This window comes from Hibiscus syriacus, unplaced genomic scaffold, assembly GCF_006381635.1.
Source record: "Hibiscus syriacus cultivar Baekdansim isolate YM2019G1 unplaced genomic scaffold, ASM638163v2 tig00110020_pilon, whole genome shotgun sequence".
In the NCBI taxonomy this organism is placed as follows: Eukaryota; Viridiplantae; Streptophyta; class Magnoliopsida; order Malvales; family Malvaceae; genus Hibiscus; species Hibiscus syriacus.
In genome coordinates, this window is record NW_024062568.1 from 1,116,709 (window position 1) to 1,130,012 (window position 13,304).

The 13,304-nt window shown below is 32.9% G+C and overlaps 2 protein-coding genes and 1 long non-coding RNA gene across 4 annotated transcripts; 1 reads left to right on the forward strand and 2 right to left on the reverse strand.

Moving 5' to 3' along the window:
• Window positions 1–283: 283 nt before the first annotated feature.
• On the reverse strand, window positions 284–731 carry LOC120213060. Its single transcript, XR_005524757.1, has 2 exons — window positions 581–731; window positions 284–489 (listed from the first exon to the last, which is right to left on the reverse strand). It is a non-coding gene; the product is annotated as an uncharacterized LOC120213060 (long non-coding RNA).
• Window positions 732–5,253: 4,522 nt separating this feature from the next.
• On the forward strand, window positions 5,254–9,136 carry LOC120213140 (probable ADP-ribosylation factor GTPase-activating protein AGD11). 2 transcript variants are annotated; one of them, XM_039211288.1, is made up of 9 exons: window positions 5,254–5,346; window positions 5,735–5,848; window positions 6,227–6,311; window positions 6,638–6,713; window positions 6,982–7,145; window positions 7,235–7,475; window positions 8,027–8,143; window positions 8,256–8,351; window positions 8,712–9,136. In XM_039211288.1, the coding sequence occupies exons 1-9, from the start codon at window positions 5,304–5,306 to the stop codon at window positions 8,991–8,993; spliced, it is 1,218 nt and encodes a 405-aa protein (XP_039067219.1). In that variant the 5' UTR covers window positions 5,254–5,303; the 3' UTR covers window positions 8,994–9,136. The 2 variants fall into 2 exon arrangements, with proteins under 2 accessions (XP_039067219.1, XP_039067220.1); XM_039211289.1 differs by having other exon boundaries at window positions 5,255–5,346; window positions 7,235–7,424; window positions 8,712–9,135.
• Window positions 9,137–10,444: 1,308 nt separating this feature from the next.
• Window positions 10,445–11,799, reverse strand: LOC120213143 (uncharacterized protein At5g39865-like). Its single transcript, XM_039211291.1, has one exon. The coding sequence runs from the start codon at window positions 11,599–11,601 to the stop codon at window positions 10,807–10,809; it is 795 nt and encodes a 264-aa protein (XP_039067222.1). The 5' UTR covers window positions 11,602–11,799; the 3' UTR covers window positions 10,445–10,806.
• Between the last annotated feature and the right edge of the window lie 1,505 nt (window positions 11,800–13,304).

Consider the following 13,304-nt stretch of genomic DNA (forward strand, 5'->3'; position numbering starts at 1 on the left):
ACTGCAAGCAGTAGGATACAACTGTAAAAGTGACACCGAAAACAGATCCACAAAAGACAGTAAAACTAGAAAGAACACAGAAACAAACACAACAACTAGAAAGGACACAACACAGCAAATCACCAGGACATACTGCATAAGCAAGACTAAACTCAACTGCAACCGCAATTTAATTCCCTAATCGTAACTAAAATTATAATTCTGAATGCGCCTCTTCGGATATCACCCGTGGAGTTGAAGCGGGAGAAGGAGCAGGAGCATGAGGGAGCTGAATTCCGTTTTGATCACAGTGATATTTTGTATCCGATAACTTGGGGCAGTCTTCAAGGTCAGCAGGTTCTCTTCCTTCTACCCTTTTATAACAGAAACGGATCTCCCACAGCTGAGTGTTTTTGTTGCATGCAATTTGAGGATTTACTTTATATTTGTCATTCAATTTTTTCTGTATTTCGGCTAATGTATAAGATTTTCCAACTTCAATTCCCACATCTGGTTGGAGGGCCAAAACCAAACCTCTAATCATTCATCTTATTTAATTGACTTACTCAAAAAAGATGAAATGTGAGTATAAATAAATCACCTTGTCTTAAATTTCCGAATTTTCGGTCGTTGAAGAGAACGGTAACACATTTGAAATAGGCAAGAGGATCGTTTTGGAGATCAGAACAGATCCCATGCCCGTTCCATTCAATTGACCACAATGCCGAATTACCACCCGCTTCATCCAAAAGGTTTGGCCAATCTTCCTTTAAGTTGGTGTAGAATGATTTCCTCGTCAAAATATTCTACAAGTTCAATAATAACAAACAAAAAGTTAATACAAAAACATGCATGCGATCCATAGATTAAAGATAAGTAGGATATTTATATGATTTTCATATGTAAATTCTTATACATTAGTATGCTAAATGGTTAAAGGAAAATTTATGCATAAAAATAGAGTTTTAGTCAAACTGGACATTTAAGTTTCAATTGCACTTCAAGAATTCAAGAAAGAAGAATCTTAAAATCTGCTCACGTCAAGTCTTGTAGCCGTAAAAAAGTTTTCGTTGCACTCGTAATCGGTGGGATGCACCGGGCTGGCATCTTGACGTTGTGGCCATAGACCATGGACGGTAAACTTTTCGGGGATGTCATGAATACACGTGTGTCCCGCAGGCAGGGAATTACAAACAGAAGGCGGCCATTGGAGAACGAGTGCGTAGTAAGTAAAGGGTTTGGCACAAAGTACAGAGCTTATGGTGGCTAAGAGAGCGGCACCTACCAATAATATTCGCCTCATTTGCATTTTCTACTCAATAAGCTTTGTTTTTGGGTTTTGCATTGGTTAAGGTATTCATGCAAGGCTTTTATAGGAAATTGAAATTTGTCTCGTAATTTCATCGTACTTACCGAGGAGCTAGAGTCAAATATGTGGTATGAACAAATATGTTCATTGCGTTCACAATATGAAAAAGACTACTCAATGACCAAAATATTAACAAATTACATAGGTACATGCTTATAGGGTGCAAATTGGTACTCGTATGTCATGAATACATAAAAAAGACAACTCGATCACCAAAATATAAAGAAGGGTTATAAATGGTCACTAAAATTTGAGTAAGTTTTTCTTTTTCCTATTGATGTTTTAAAAGTAATGATTTGGTCACTGACATTATCGATTTATAATAAATCAGTCACTTAGTTGTTAACACTTGTTATTAGAATAACAGAATGTTGATGTGGTGCATTAAGTTGACTGAACTAATTTAGTCATGCGGAGTAATAATTTTAATCGTAGTTTGACTCCTCCTCTTTAAAGAGGACCTCCCAATTCCTAAGGAAACCCTATTTACCTATTTTAAAATCAATTCCTCTTTTGCAACCGGAGGAGAATTTCTCAAGACAAAAAAAGATTCTTGATGCGATGATAAAAGCAATGAGGATAGGAACAATATATATATATACACACACAAAATAAACATACAAAACATTAATCAAGAAAGATCATTTTTACCTTGAGAGTGACTCCAATTCCATACCAGTGATTAGATATATCGGTCCTTCCACTTGACTGTAAGCACTGTAAAAAGATCATAGTCATGTCCTTAACTTTTTCATGGCCCAACGTAAGCAAACCTTTTCCAATTCATGCAAGTCCCGTAATGGCATGGATTTGAAGGGAGGTCAAATTTCTAGCACCATTACATAAATTATTTAAACTTCTTTCATGGACACCAATCAAAATTGTTGTCCCACTTGGCCAAACATTGTCAGATCAATTGGTTTAACGTGTCACGTCAACATTTATTAGTTCAGTAACAGTTAAATGATCGAGTGATTGATTTATTATAAATAAAAAATATTAGTTATCAAATTATTACTTTTTAAAATATAAGTGGAGAATAGAGAAACTTACTTAAATTTCAATGACCATTTATGTAGTTTACTCTATAAAGAACATGCACATGTTTATAGGTGCACTTGTATTCAAAGTATTAGCTTATCTCAAAAATTGTGGTAAACTAACTAACAAACGAGGCTGAAGATAATATAAAGAAAATTTACAGCTTTGTTAAGTTCGTTGTAACTACCAGACCCCAAACCTTAAATTAAAAGATAACATGAATTTAACACGTTTGAATTCACATTCTTCTAAACATTATTATAATAAAATATTAAACAAAACTTAAAAATTATAATCTTATTATAAAATTAATTCTTTTAAATATTAATTAATATAATAAAATGTTGAACAAAACTGAACTCAAGTGGCTTCCGTGATTAAAATAAATATTTTCCTCCTTAGAGTTTTTAGCTTCTAGGTTCAAACAGTTGTTTCTGTCAGTGTCTGTATGTTTTCAATAACTGAAAAAGATTTTAAATAGATATTATCTTGCAACCATACTAAAACTATTAAAAAATAATGTCGAACAAAACTTAAAAATTCCAATCTTTTGTGAAATGAAGCATGCATTTTATCATTAGTACGAGTTTTAAAATTATACGTAATTTTTAATCGAAAATCAAAGAATTTAGACAAAAAAATGTGTACGTTCAAATCTAATAGTAGATTCAGACATACTTTTTAGGGTGAATATATATAAGATACATATAAATAAGATTTTAGAATATATACAATAAATAAAATTTAAGGTAAATAATGTGTTTAATACCTATACTATCGTTTTGATCCGTTATAGTACTTAATCTTTTTTTTCAAAATCATACCTAATATTTAGTTGCTGTTTCATTTTAGTACCCCGTCGTTAAAAATTTAACTCGTTTAGTACTTAAACTATCAATTTTGGTCATCTTTCAATTTTTTAAAAACTTAACGTTAAGTTTTTAACGGGATACTAAAATGAAACAAAAAATAAATGTTGTATGATTTCGAAAAAAATAAAAATTTAGGTACTAAAACTAATAGTTTAAATATTAAAAACATAATTTATCCTAAAATTTATAATTAATTGAAGAAAATTTAAATTTTAGAGGAGAAAACATAAATCAGCCACTATTTGAACCGACGATTTTATGTTTTAGCCAAAGACATACTAATCACTAAGCTAGAGGCGTTGCTCAGGCAATGTTCAAACCGATCGAGACTAATAAGATATGCATGTTGGCGCGAACTTTTTTCGATCGATGTAAGTATTTATTGTCTTATTATTTTAAGTATTTAATATGTCACTACCGTTAAAAAAATATGTTATTTGGTGTGTGTGTATTATACTTTTTAAAACAATGTATTTAAAAAATTAAATTAATATTTAAAAAAACTTATTTAAAAAAAAAAATTTAAAAAAAAAAACTCAAATTCTTAAAATCTATAATTCTAATTCCCGTTACCGGTGTCGGTCATCTTCAGGTGTCATCCATCGTTGGCGCGAACTTTTTTCGATCGATGTAAGTATTTATTGTCTTATTATTTTAAGTATTTAATATGTCACTACCGTTAAAAAAATATGTTATTTGGTGTGTGTGGTATTTATACTTTTTTAAAACAATTGTATTTAAAAAATTAAATTAATATTTAAAAAAACTTATTTTTTAAAAAAAATATTTAAAAAAAAAACTCAAATTCTTAAAATCTATAATTCTAATTCCCGTTACTCCCGTTGTCGGTCATCTTCAGGTGTCCATCCATCATTGAACGACTACCCATTTTAGCTCCCCTACTAACTTGCTATAACCATTGTCGTCGTCTCAAACCCCTAAGTTCTCAAATCCCTAAACTTAAATATTTAAAATTCTAAATACTCAATCCTTGAACCCTAATAATCAATAATCACCAACCGCCGATGAACCTTTGGATGAAAACAACAACCACATTGCCTTCACATTCATTTGCGGCGTTGGTGGCGGGTAGCGACAATAAATGATTCAAATTAGGGATTTTTTGGGGTTTTAGTTTTTTCTTAGATTTTAGATAAAGAATTAGGGATTTTTTTAATGATAATATTGTTAATTTTTTAAATAAAATTTTTAAAATATATATATAAATACGACACGTGTCAGATAACATATTTTTAACAGGCATAATAGACCATGCACTTAAAATGGTAACATTAAAAACGTAAGGTATCTATATTGATCGAAGAAAAATTAAATATTTAAATAATAAAATAGGTATAATTTAAGATTTTTTTATATTAAGCAAAAAAAGAAAGTAATAAATCCGAGAATTAACTCGAAATTTAATGTACCAAATTAGGGGAGAAAAATATAGTTTAGGGACACTTTGTCAATTGGGCGTATAGCATTCGTGCGTTTGGCAAGAAGCCAACCAACCAAAAATGGCATTTAAGTTTGGAGCTGCCATTACTACTTTGACTTTTCTAATAGAATTATTCCTTTCCCATTGTATTATTCAAAATTAATTTAATTTTTGGTAAAATTAATTGAAAAAAATAAATATAATCAAATTCTGTGAATGTTTCCTTTCCCCCTTGTCCATTTATTTGATTCTTTTGGTCCAACTAAACTTGTCAATTTCCTATGCGAACCCTTCATTGATTTTTTAATTTGGTCTTCCCAACAATGTAAGAACAACCATTTTCTAAATTATTGTTTTTGGCATTAGTTTTCAATTTTATCAACAAAAACAAAGCTTCATTCTTCATTCCGATGATGCTCTTATGTTCAACAGAAAAAGGCCAAAGCTTTAGAATGTAAGATTTTCTTTTTTGGATTTCAGTTTATTGTTTTTGTTTCTTTGTTTAATGGATGTTTATGTTATTCTGATGCAGATTAAAGAACTCATAATGGGGGTTTCTAGATAATAGCAGTGATTAGGGTCTCCAATTCGAAGGGTGGAGATGTCTACCCAACATGGAAATTCTGATGCCAAACCCCCTTCTGGTAATGATCCATGCAAGCAATTTAAAGACACAACAGAATGTCTTCCTTTTTTTGTTGTGTTCTTTTACTTTTCAATAATTTCTTAAATGGAATGATTATGAACATGCCCAAGAAGGAATTGATAATCTCAGATTCTGTGAATTGTTAAGATTATGGAAACGCCTGCAATTTGTTTGACAAAATTGTTGTTGAAATCAATAACACTTTTTTTTCCTGATTTAAAACCATTCGGTGAATGCTGACCCTTGATGACAATGGCGGTACTGATGGTTATCTTCTATTTCGGATCGATCTTCAGGGATTGTGACTAATTGTTTACTTATTATGACATGCTGAACTTATTCTTTCTGATCATATGTTTGGTTTATTTATCATGTTGCGTTTGCAGGATCCAGTTCTCGATTATATGATCTGCTATGTGCGGAAACGCCATATTGGAATCGACCTAGTGATGCTGATAGTACATCTTGGTTTATCAGGAAGGGCTCGTGGAGAGCATCTAGTATGTTGCCTTTTACTCCAGTTTTGTGTTTTAAGCATCATATCCCAAGTTATCAAATAGCAATTGCAAACTTAAATGCAATGATGCACAAAGGACATAGTACGAAGCTCCGGTATGCTACAATGTATTGGTCCTAGCACAGATAATTGTACGGTGCATGTATACATACAAACTCTAAATTCATTGTTTGTGAGAGTACACATGTTTTCCTTTGTGCATTCAATCATTCTTTGGTTTATCCCTTTGAGTTACTCGGCATGTGTTCAAATCTGGAACTGATGGTAGCAGTTGTATCTCGTTTGCCTTCCGGTAAACCTATATTTTTATCCAGATTTGTTAATTGTTTATATGTTTTAACTTCTATTATTCATTAACCAGCTGCGAAAGGAAGGCTAGAGAGATTGTCGAAGGAGTCCGGGAACTGTGTTTGTGCAGATTGCGGATCCCCGGATCCGAAATGGGTGTAAGTGTTGTACTTTAATTCATTGTAATGTTTTCTCGTCTCAGATTGTTCACTTCTAGGATGTAGTCCGGGAACAGCATTTCAAGTTTAGTATTCTTTTTCGAGCATATCGATGTTGGATACATATCTAAATCCAACCCTTATTCCAAGCTCGTGCAATATACGTCTATGTGCCTTGAATCAAAAGTTTGTCACAATATCTGTTATAGTGTCAGTAATTCATTTGTTGGCCTCTTTTTCGCTGTTTTCGTTTTAATTTGTGCTTACGTTCGGTATATTAACTCGACAGTTACTCCATATTGACTATTTTTTTCCCGGAATATCAGATCATTAAATCTTGGAGTATTTATTTGTATCAAATGCTCTGGTGTACATAGAAGCCTCGGAGTACATATATCAAAGGTATGGTTTTTGGATTATGCTCGTATTTTACTTGAATGAAGTTTCAAGTGATTATACTCCCTATTCCATAGTGGATTATCCAAGTTACTGTGTCTCTTCATTTTTCTCGGAGTATCCATGTCCAAAGCCATGTATGACGCATTGACGCATATTGAGAGCATTTGACATCCAAGAATCTCCAAGTCCTAGTCACATAGGCGATTAATGTGTTCTCTCCGTACATACACTTATCTTTCGAATTTTCTAATTTGATATGCAATTGTGCTAGGTTTTATCAGTGAAGCTCGATGAATGGACAGACGATCAAGTGGATTCTCTGGAGAATTTGGGTGGCAATAATTTGGCAAACAAAAAGTATGAAGCTTTCCTTCCTGATAACATCACAAAGCCAAGACCAGATTCGTCCAATGAGGGGCGCGCCGATTTCATTAAGTAATGCCAAAATAAACTTGCCGGTGCCTTTTTTTCTGGCTAGAATTCTTGATTTATTATACTCAGTATTGTGTTCCTTGAATGCTTAGGAGAAAATATGAGATGCTGCAATTTTTTGATAACAATGAACATGCGATTTCCCCCCATCCGCCTCATCAACGTTCTCCGTCGTCCTCTTCACAAAGTTCTTTGCCCAACATGTTTGCCCAAGATAAAGGACAGTATGAGAAACAACCGACCAGACATCATCGTATAGGGCACAGATTTAGAAACAGCTGGGTAAGAAGAGAGAACGATCATCATAAGCCCATTAGGAAAAGTAACTCATTGGTAATAATTACTTCTTTTATCGATGCTTATTTTAATTTTCCGATTCCAGAAGTGCTTCTTTCCTCTAGAACTAGCTGATTGATGAATTTCTGTTAGTACTCTTCTCATCAAATACATTTTCTTGCTGATGCTACTTTACTGACAAGTAGATGTCTCTAGATCTGATCCAATCTTCTATACCTAGGATTCCCGAAACGAAATATTGACATGATCATAGAAAAGCCTTCAATGAATTTATTTCTCAGTGCCTCTTAAGGCAAACGTGTGCATGCGCATAGAGTAAGCACATGTGTTTATTAGAGCTGATAATTCCGAAAATGATGGATTTCAAAGTTGTTACAAGACTTACTGAAGCTAAAGAATGGGAAATATATAGAAACTTTATATATTGATTATTAGCTAAGAGATGTTACATACGCAGTCCTCCGAGTAAGCACGGATTTATAACCGATGGCATATAACACTTACTGTATTAATAATATGCACTTTTTAAAGGATCTTATGGCATTAAATTGTGGATATTGTTTTTTCTCTGTATGTGCTGTTTATAGGCAGGTATGGTTGAATTCATTGGGATGATTAAGGGGAATGTAGTCAAAGGCACCAACCTAGCTGTCCGAGATATGGTTTCGAGCGATCCGTATGTCATTCTCACGTTGGGTCAACAGGTATGCTTCTCTGTTACACAAATAAGATATTATTAAATGAACTGAAATGGACAACTCCGGTGAAGCAAATTACCATAGTGATTCGAATTCTTCATAATTTCTTTGATTGCAGTCGGTCAAGACCCGAGTCATAAAGAACAACCTAAATCCAGTCTGGAATGAAAGCCTCATGTTGAGCATTCCGGAACACATTCCTCCTTTGAAAGTGGTGAGTTCAATTCTTTAACTGAAAAACCAAAACACGTAGAATATTTTATTTTGTTCGAGAATGAAACCTTAAAATCAGGTTAGATTGTGGTATTTTGCTTTTATCGTACTCGGACTTTTCATATTTTTTTCTTGAAATCCCGTCTCCGATGCTTATGCAGACATCAATTTGGGGAATACCCTCCGAATACATGAAAAACTTAGACAAAATTGAATATATACACATGCATAACCTGAGTTCAAGCAACATAGGTTTGCTTTGTCATTTGTTGAACACGCAAGTCCTGTGTTTCTTTGGACATCATCATCAGTACTTTTTAGTTCGTTTACTTGTTAACGATATCCAGGACTTTATGTGCAGATTGTGTTGGATAAAGATACATTCTCACATGACGATTTCATGGGGGAGGCGGAGATTGACATTCAACCGCTGGTTACCGCTGCGCGAGCCCATGAGCGTTCCGAGATTGATGAATCAATGCAGCTCGGGGAATCAATTGCGAGCAAAGACAACACCTTGGAAAAAGATGGTATTATTACCGTGACGGATGGGAGAGTAAAACAGGATATCTATGTTCGGCTACAAAAGGTCGAGAGCGGGGTGCTCCAGATCGAGCTCGAATGCATTCTTCTTACTCATTAGCTGTCTGAAAATAATGACTCGGGCACATATGGGAATGCCTGAAAATTTGCTTATGTAGCTAATTTGAATGGATAAATGTAACTTAGGAGGAAATCATCACAGAAAGTTTAAAACAATGCCCCAATGATGATTAAGCTGCACGCAAGAACCCATTCATAGAATGAAACAATGGTGTGTATAAATCTGTAGCACTTCACTCGTACTCGAGTGTATTCGTCGAGTACGAGTGACACAGAGATATTTAAGTTTCATTTTATATTTAGAGAATCATTATCTTATATTTGTATTTGAATATATACCTGATACGAATACTTCAAAACTGATCATGAAAATGTGTATCAAATACAAATGTCAAATATTTGTGAAAATAAAGAATTCGGATATCATGGATAGAGGTGTTCATGGGCCAGGTTAGGTTCGAGTCACATGAGATTTACACACTTCATACTTATCTAAGGTCAAAACGACCTAGAATATAGACCTCAATTTTCACCTAAACTTGTCTAAGGATCGATCTTAAATGTTAGTCCAAATTTGGCTCATATTTTAAACAAGTTTAATTTTTGTCTAAGTTCATTTTCTGGACCCACTATTTTTGTCCAAATCCTCTCAAATTTTAAATAAACCTTCGGACTCGGATGAATAACTCGACCCTTAAACAGGTCTAATCAAAAGCGTCATTCCACGGCAACCATCCCTGCTGGAGAATTTTATACTAATGATAAGATGAGGATTGAAGATGAAGATATTAATGCCTACTCCAAGCCTGGGGAGATTTGATGGCGACTACTCATCTGAATTAGATGGAGATAGATTGTCCAGACAAGCTTAAGTATTGAGTGTTTGATACGACTTACGAGTATGTGTCGGTATGAATATATTCGAATTTTTTCTCTTCGTGTATTTAAAGAGTCCTCATACTTGCATCCAAATATGTTTAGAGTATTTAAAGTAAACCGAAGAGTTGGAAGAAAATAGCAAAGATGAGTTATGCAGGAGATGAAAGCAATAAAAATGGGAAGAAAATAGGAACCATCTTTTAGGTGAAACAGACTTGTCAAGAATAACACACTCCAAAAATGAAGATCAAAATCCTATAAACTAAATTTAAAGAAAATAATCTAAACAGAAATGCAGTAATCATGCAACTCATGGCTCCTAAATAAATAAAAGACTTGTCCCACAAGAAAGGTATAGGATGAAGATAAGAATGGTGTTCTAAACGATCTGGATGTAAGTTACCTACGTTACTCTTAACTCTTCATTTTACCTACGTTACTCTTAACTCTTCATTTTTCCTTAGCAATATGCGATCATTGAGTTTAAGACGTTAAACAAACCAGAAACCAATCCCCAGTCTTGGTTCTGTATGAAGTATGAACAAGAACTAAGGGAGGCATGCACTGCAGCTTCTATAATTACAAAGTGAATTCAAGAAAAGAAGTAGAGTATAAACAAAGTCTATTCTCATAACAATCTGTCACAAGATATGTGAGTCCATTAAATTAATATAACACTAAATATTTACAATATCATAAAGGAGAAATTCCAGATCTCCTTCGAAATCGAAATGCCAAAACCAAATATGGCATTCTGATTTTACATTGCAATACTATTGTCAACATCCAGTTGAACATGAAAACTAACGATCATCAGCTCTCTGCTAATGAAGCGTTGCATAACAAGCACATTAAACTATTACATACAACATCTACATAAACGAATTAAACCAATAAAGACGATGTCTAAATGCAATAACGAAGATGAAAACGAAGTTCTAAATATATCTTACCACCCTGTAGCAATGGAAGCTTTAAGAGCAACAATCTGGGCAACGAATCAAGCCATTTTCATTGCATTCCAAGCATCTTTTAATCGACTCTTCATCTTCGTCGAACACTTTTCTACTCCCACTACAGTTCCAACAAGGCACAAACCTGGCATCCCCACAACCCCGACAAGTCCACCCAGGTTGTCTCTTTGGAAACCCATCAAGAACCTTAGCCAATTCCCCAACTTCAAACATGCTTTTAATCACATCGGCAGCACCAATATACTTGCCCTTTATGAAAACCTGAGGCAAACTCACAGTCTTCTGTTTCAAAACGCTTTGTAACTCTTTCTTGTAAGCTGCATCCATGGAAATATCTCTCTCATCAACCCAAACTCCAAACCCTCTAAATATCATCTTAACAGCATAACAATCCTCGTAAGTCCTTCGAATCCCTCGTAAACTAGTCAAATAAACAACAATTCGATCTTCGGTTCCAGGTAATCTTATCAACGTGTTGTTAAAGCTAGAAGAAAACGAAGAAGAATACGCAATCGATTTCGAGGGTCTTAAAGCAACCTTAGGACTTGCTGAGTTCGACGAAGACTTGGCGGATTCGAACAAATTGCAAAGCTTTTTAACTTTACCTTTGACGGAATCGAATGAATTGTAGAACTTCGAGACGGAAGCCGCCCGATTAAGAGACGATGGGTTGTTAAGAAGAAGATGAAGTTTGGGGGTTTTCGATTCAGCTGCCGTCGCGTTCATCGTAAACGAGCGGTTCAACAACAACGGCCCAGATGACGATTTCTCCTTGTTGTTTTCCATTTCTGGCATCGACCCAGATCAGAAAAGAAAAATGACTCAGAAATTAACAAATAAAATACAAAAAATAATGATTTTTTCAAGAATATTGGGATTTGATGGGAGTTTTAATCTGGGTTGTTCTTGTTTTTAATGTCTGATGAACTTAAAAAGAGGAGCAGTTCCGATCAGTTGAAGGAAATGAAGGCTTCTCTTTTCTCTTTGATTTTATTGTTTTTTTTCCCATAAAGATAACTGAAGACAGCAGAAGCTTTGCCTTTTTCTAGGCGTAGCATTAAAGCCAGAATTTCTATACTTCTCAAATTATAATATTTATTTAATATTATTCTTAATAGAGAGAAGATTTCTTATTTAAATATTCTTTTTTTTAAATGAAAATGTTTAATTATTTCTTAATTCAATATTCATACATATTTTAAATAATTTCATTAAAAATTGTATCTGGAAAAATATATTATGAAATATAAAGTTCCTTAAAAAATAAGATAACGTTGGTTTAAAAACAAAGAAAATAATACTAATAATAATATTTTTTTAGAAAAAGGTGTTTTTTACACTAATTTAATTATTTTTGTTTTTATAAAAAAATAAAGGGTAAACTACAGAAAAGATCACTAAACTATGCTGAACCAATTTTTTAATCACTAAAATTTTTGAAATTATAAAATAACCATTAAATTTATCGAACTATTGCAAAATGATCAATACAAAAGTAATAATAAATTTTGATAAATTTAAAGACTATTTTATAATAATTTAATAATTTTTTATGATCATTTTATAACTATTAAAAAAAATTAGTGGTTATTTTTTAACTTTTGAAATTTTAGTGACTAAAATGATCATGTCAATATACATTAATACCTATTTGTGTATTTTTTTCCTAAAATAAAATAGAAAATAGAAAACTTGCATTTTTGGTGAAGGGTAGGAAATGAGGCGGAACTGTCTATTTGAAAGACGCGGTTTTTAGCTTTGAATTTTTGGGTGTGATGTTTTTTGGACCAAAGTGACTGACTATTTATATTATTTCTTTATTATTCAAAAACTCACGTGTATAACACGTGCTATTAAAAAATACTATATCAAATATACTATTTTTAATTTTTTAATCCCTAGTAATAATAGTGTCTTAATATGGTAACAATATAATTTTTTGGGGGTGTAAAGGACACGAATGGTCCTTTAATTAGAACGATGTTTTATTGAGTCAATCAGTTATTAAAAGTTACAAATGATCCCCTGACTATAGGTCATTGTTTTGTTGAATCCCTCGACTATTAAATGTTACAAAACAGTCATTTGACTATTTATATGTTACAAACTCGTTCTTTTATGTTAAAAGTTAACAAACCTCTAAGCTGGACGATAACTTGGTGACTGAAATATTATAAAATTTGTTTATAAAATCTCAAACAACTATACAACTCAAATGGTTCTGAGATCAGATTTTATCATATTCCAATTAGCATGTTAATGGCCAACTTAAACGATTGTGAAATTTTCAACGAAAAATGATGATTTTGGATCATATAAATAGTTGAGTGCCTATTTTGTAACTTTTAATTGTCGCATGACTCAACAAAACATTGTCCTACAGTTGAGGAATCATTTTATAATTTTTAATAATCGATGGACTCAACAAAGCATCGTTCTATAATTTAAAAGACCATTTGTGTACTTTACCATTTTGACAAAATCTAAATTTAATCTTA

Excerpts from the sequence above, each read along its gene's own strand:
- LOC120213140 (XM_039211288.1), top strand. The coding sequence starts at position 5,304 with ATGTCTACCCAACATGGAAATTCTGATGCCAAACCCCCTTCTG. Across the intron at positions 5,347-5,734 it reads TGATGCCAAACCCCCTTCTG|GATCCAGTTCTCGATTATAT; the intron begins GTAATGATCCAT and ends TTGCGTTTGCAG. Across the intron at positions 7,146-7,234 it reads GGGCGCGCCGATTTCATTAA|GAGAAAATATGAGATGCTGC; the intron begins GTAATGCCAAAA and ends TTGAATGCTTAG.
- LOC120213143 (XM_039211291.1), bottom strand. The coding sequence starts at position 11,601 with ATGCCAGAAATGGAAAACAACAAGGAGAAATCGTCATCTGGGCCGTTG.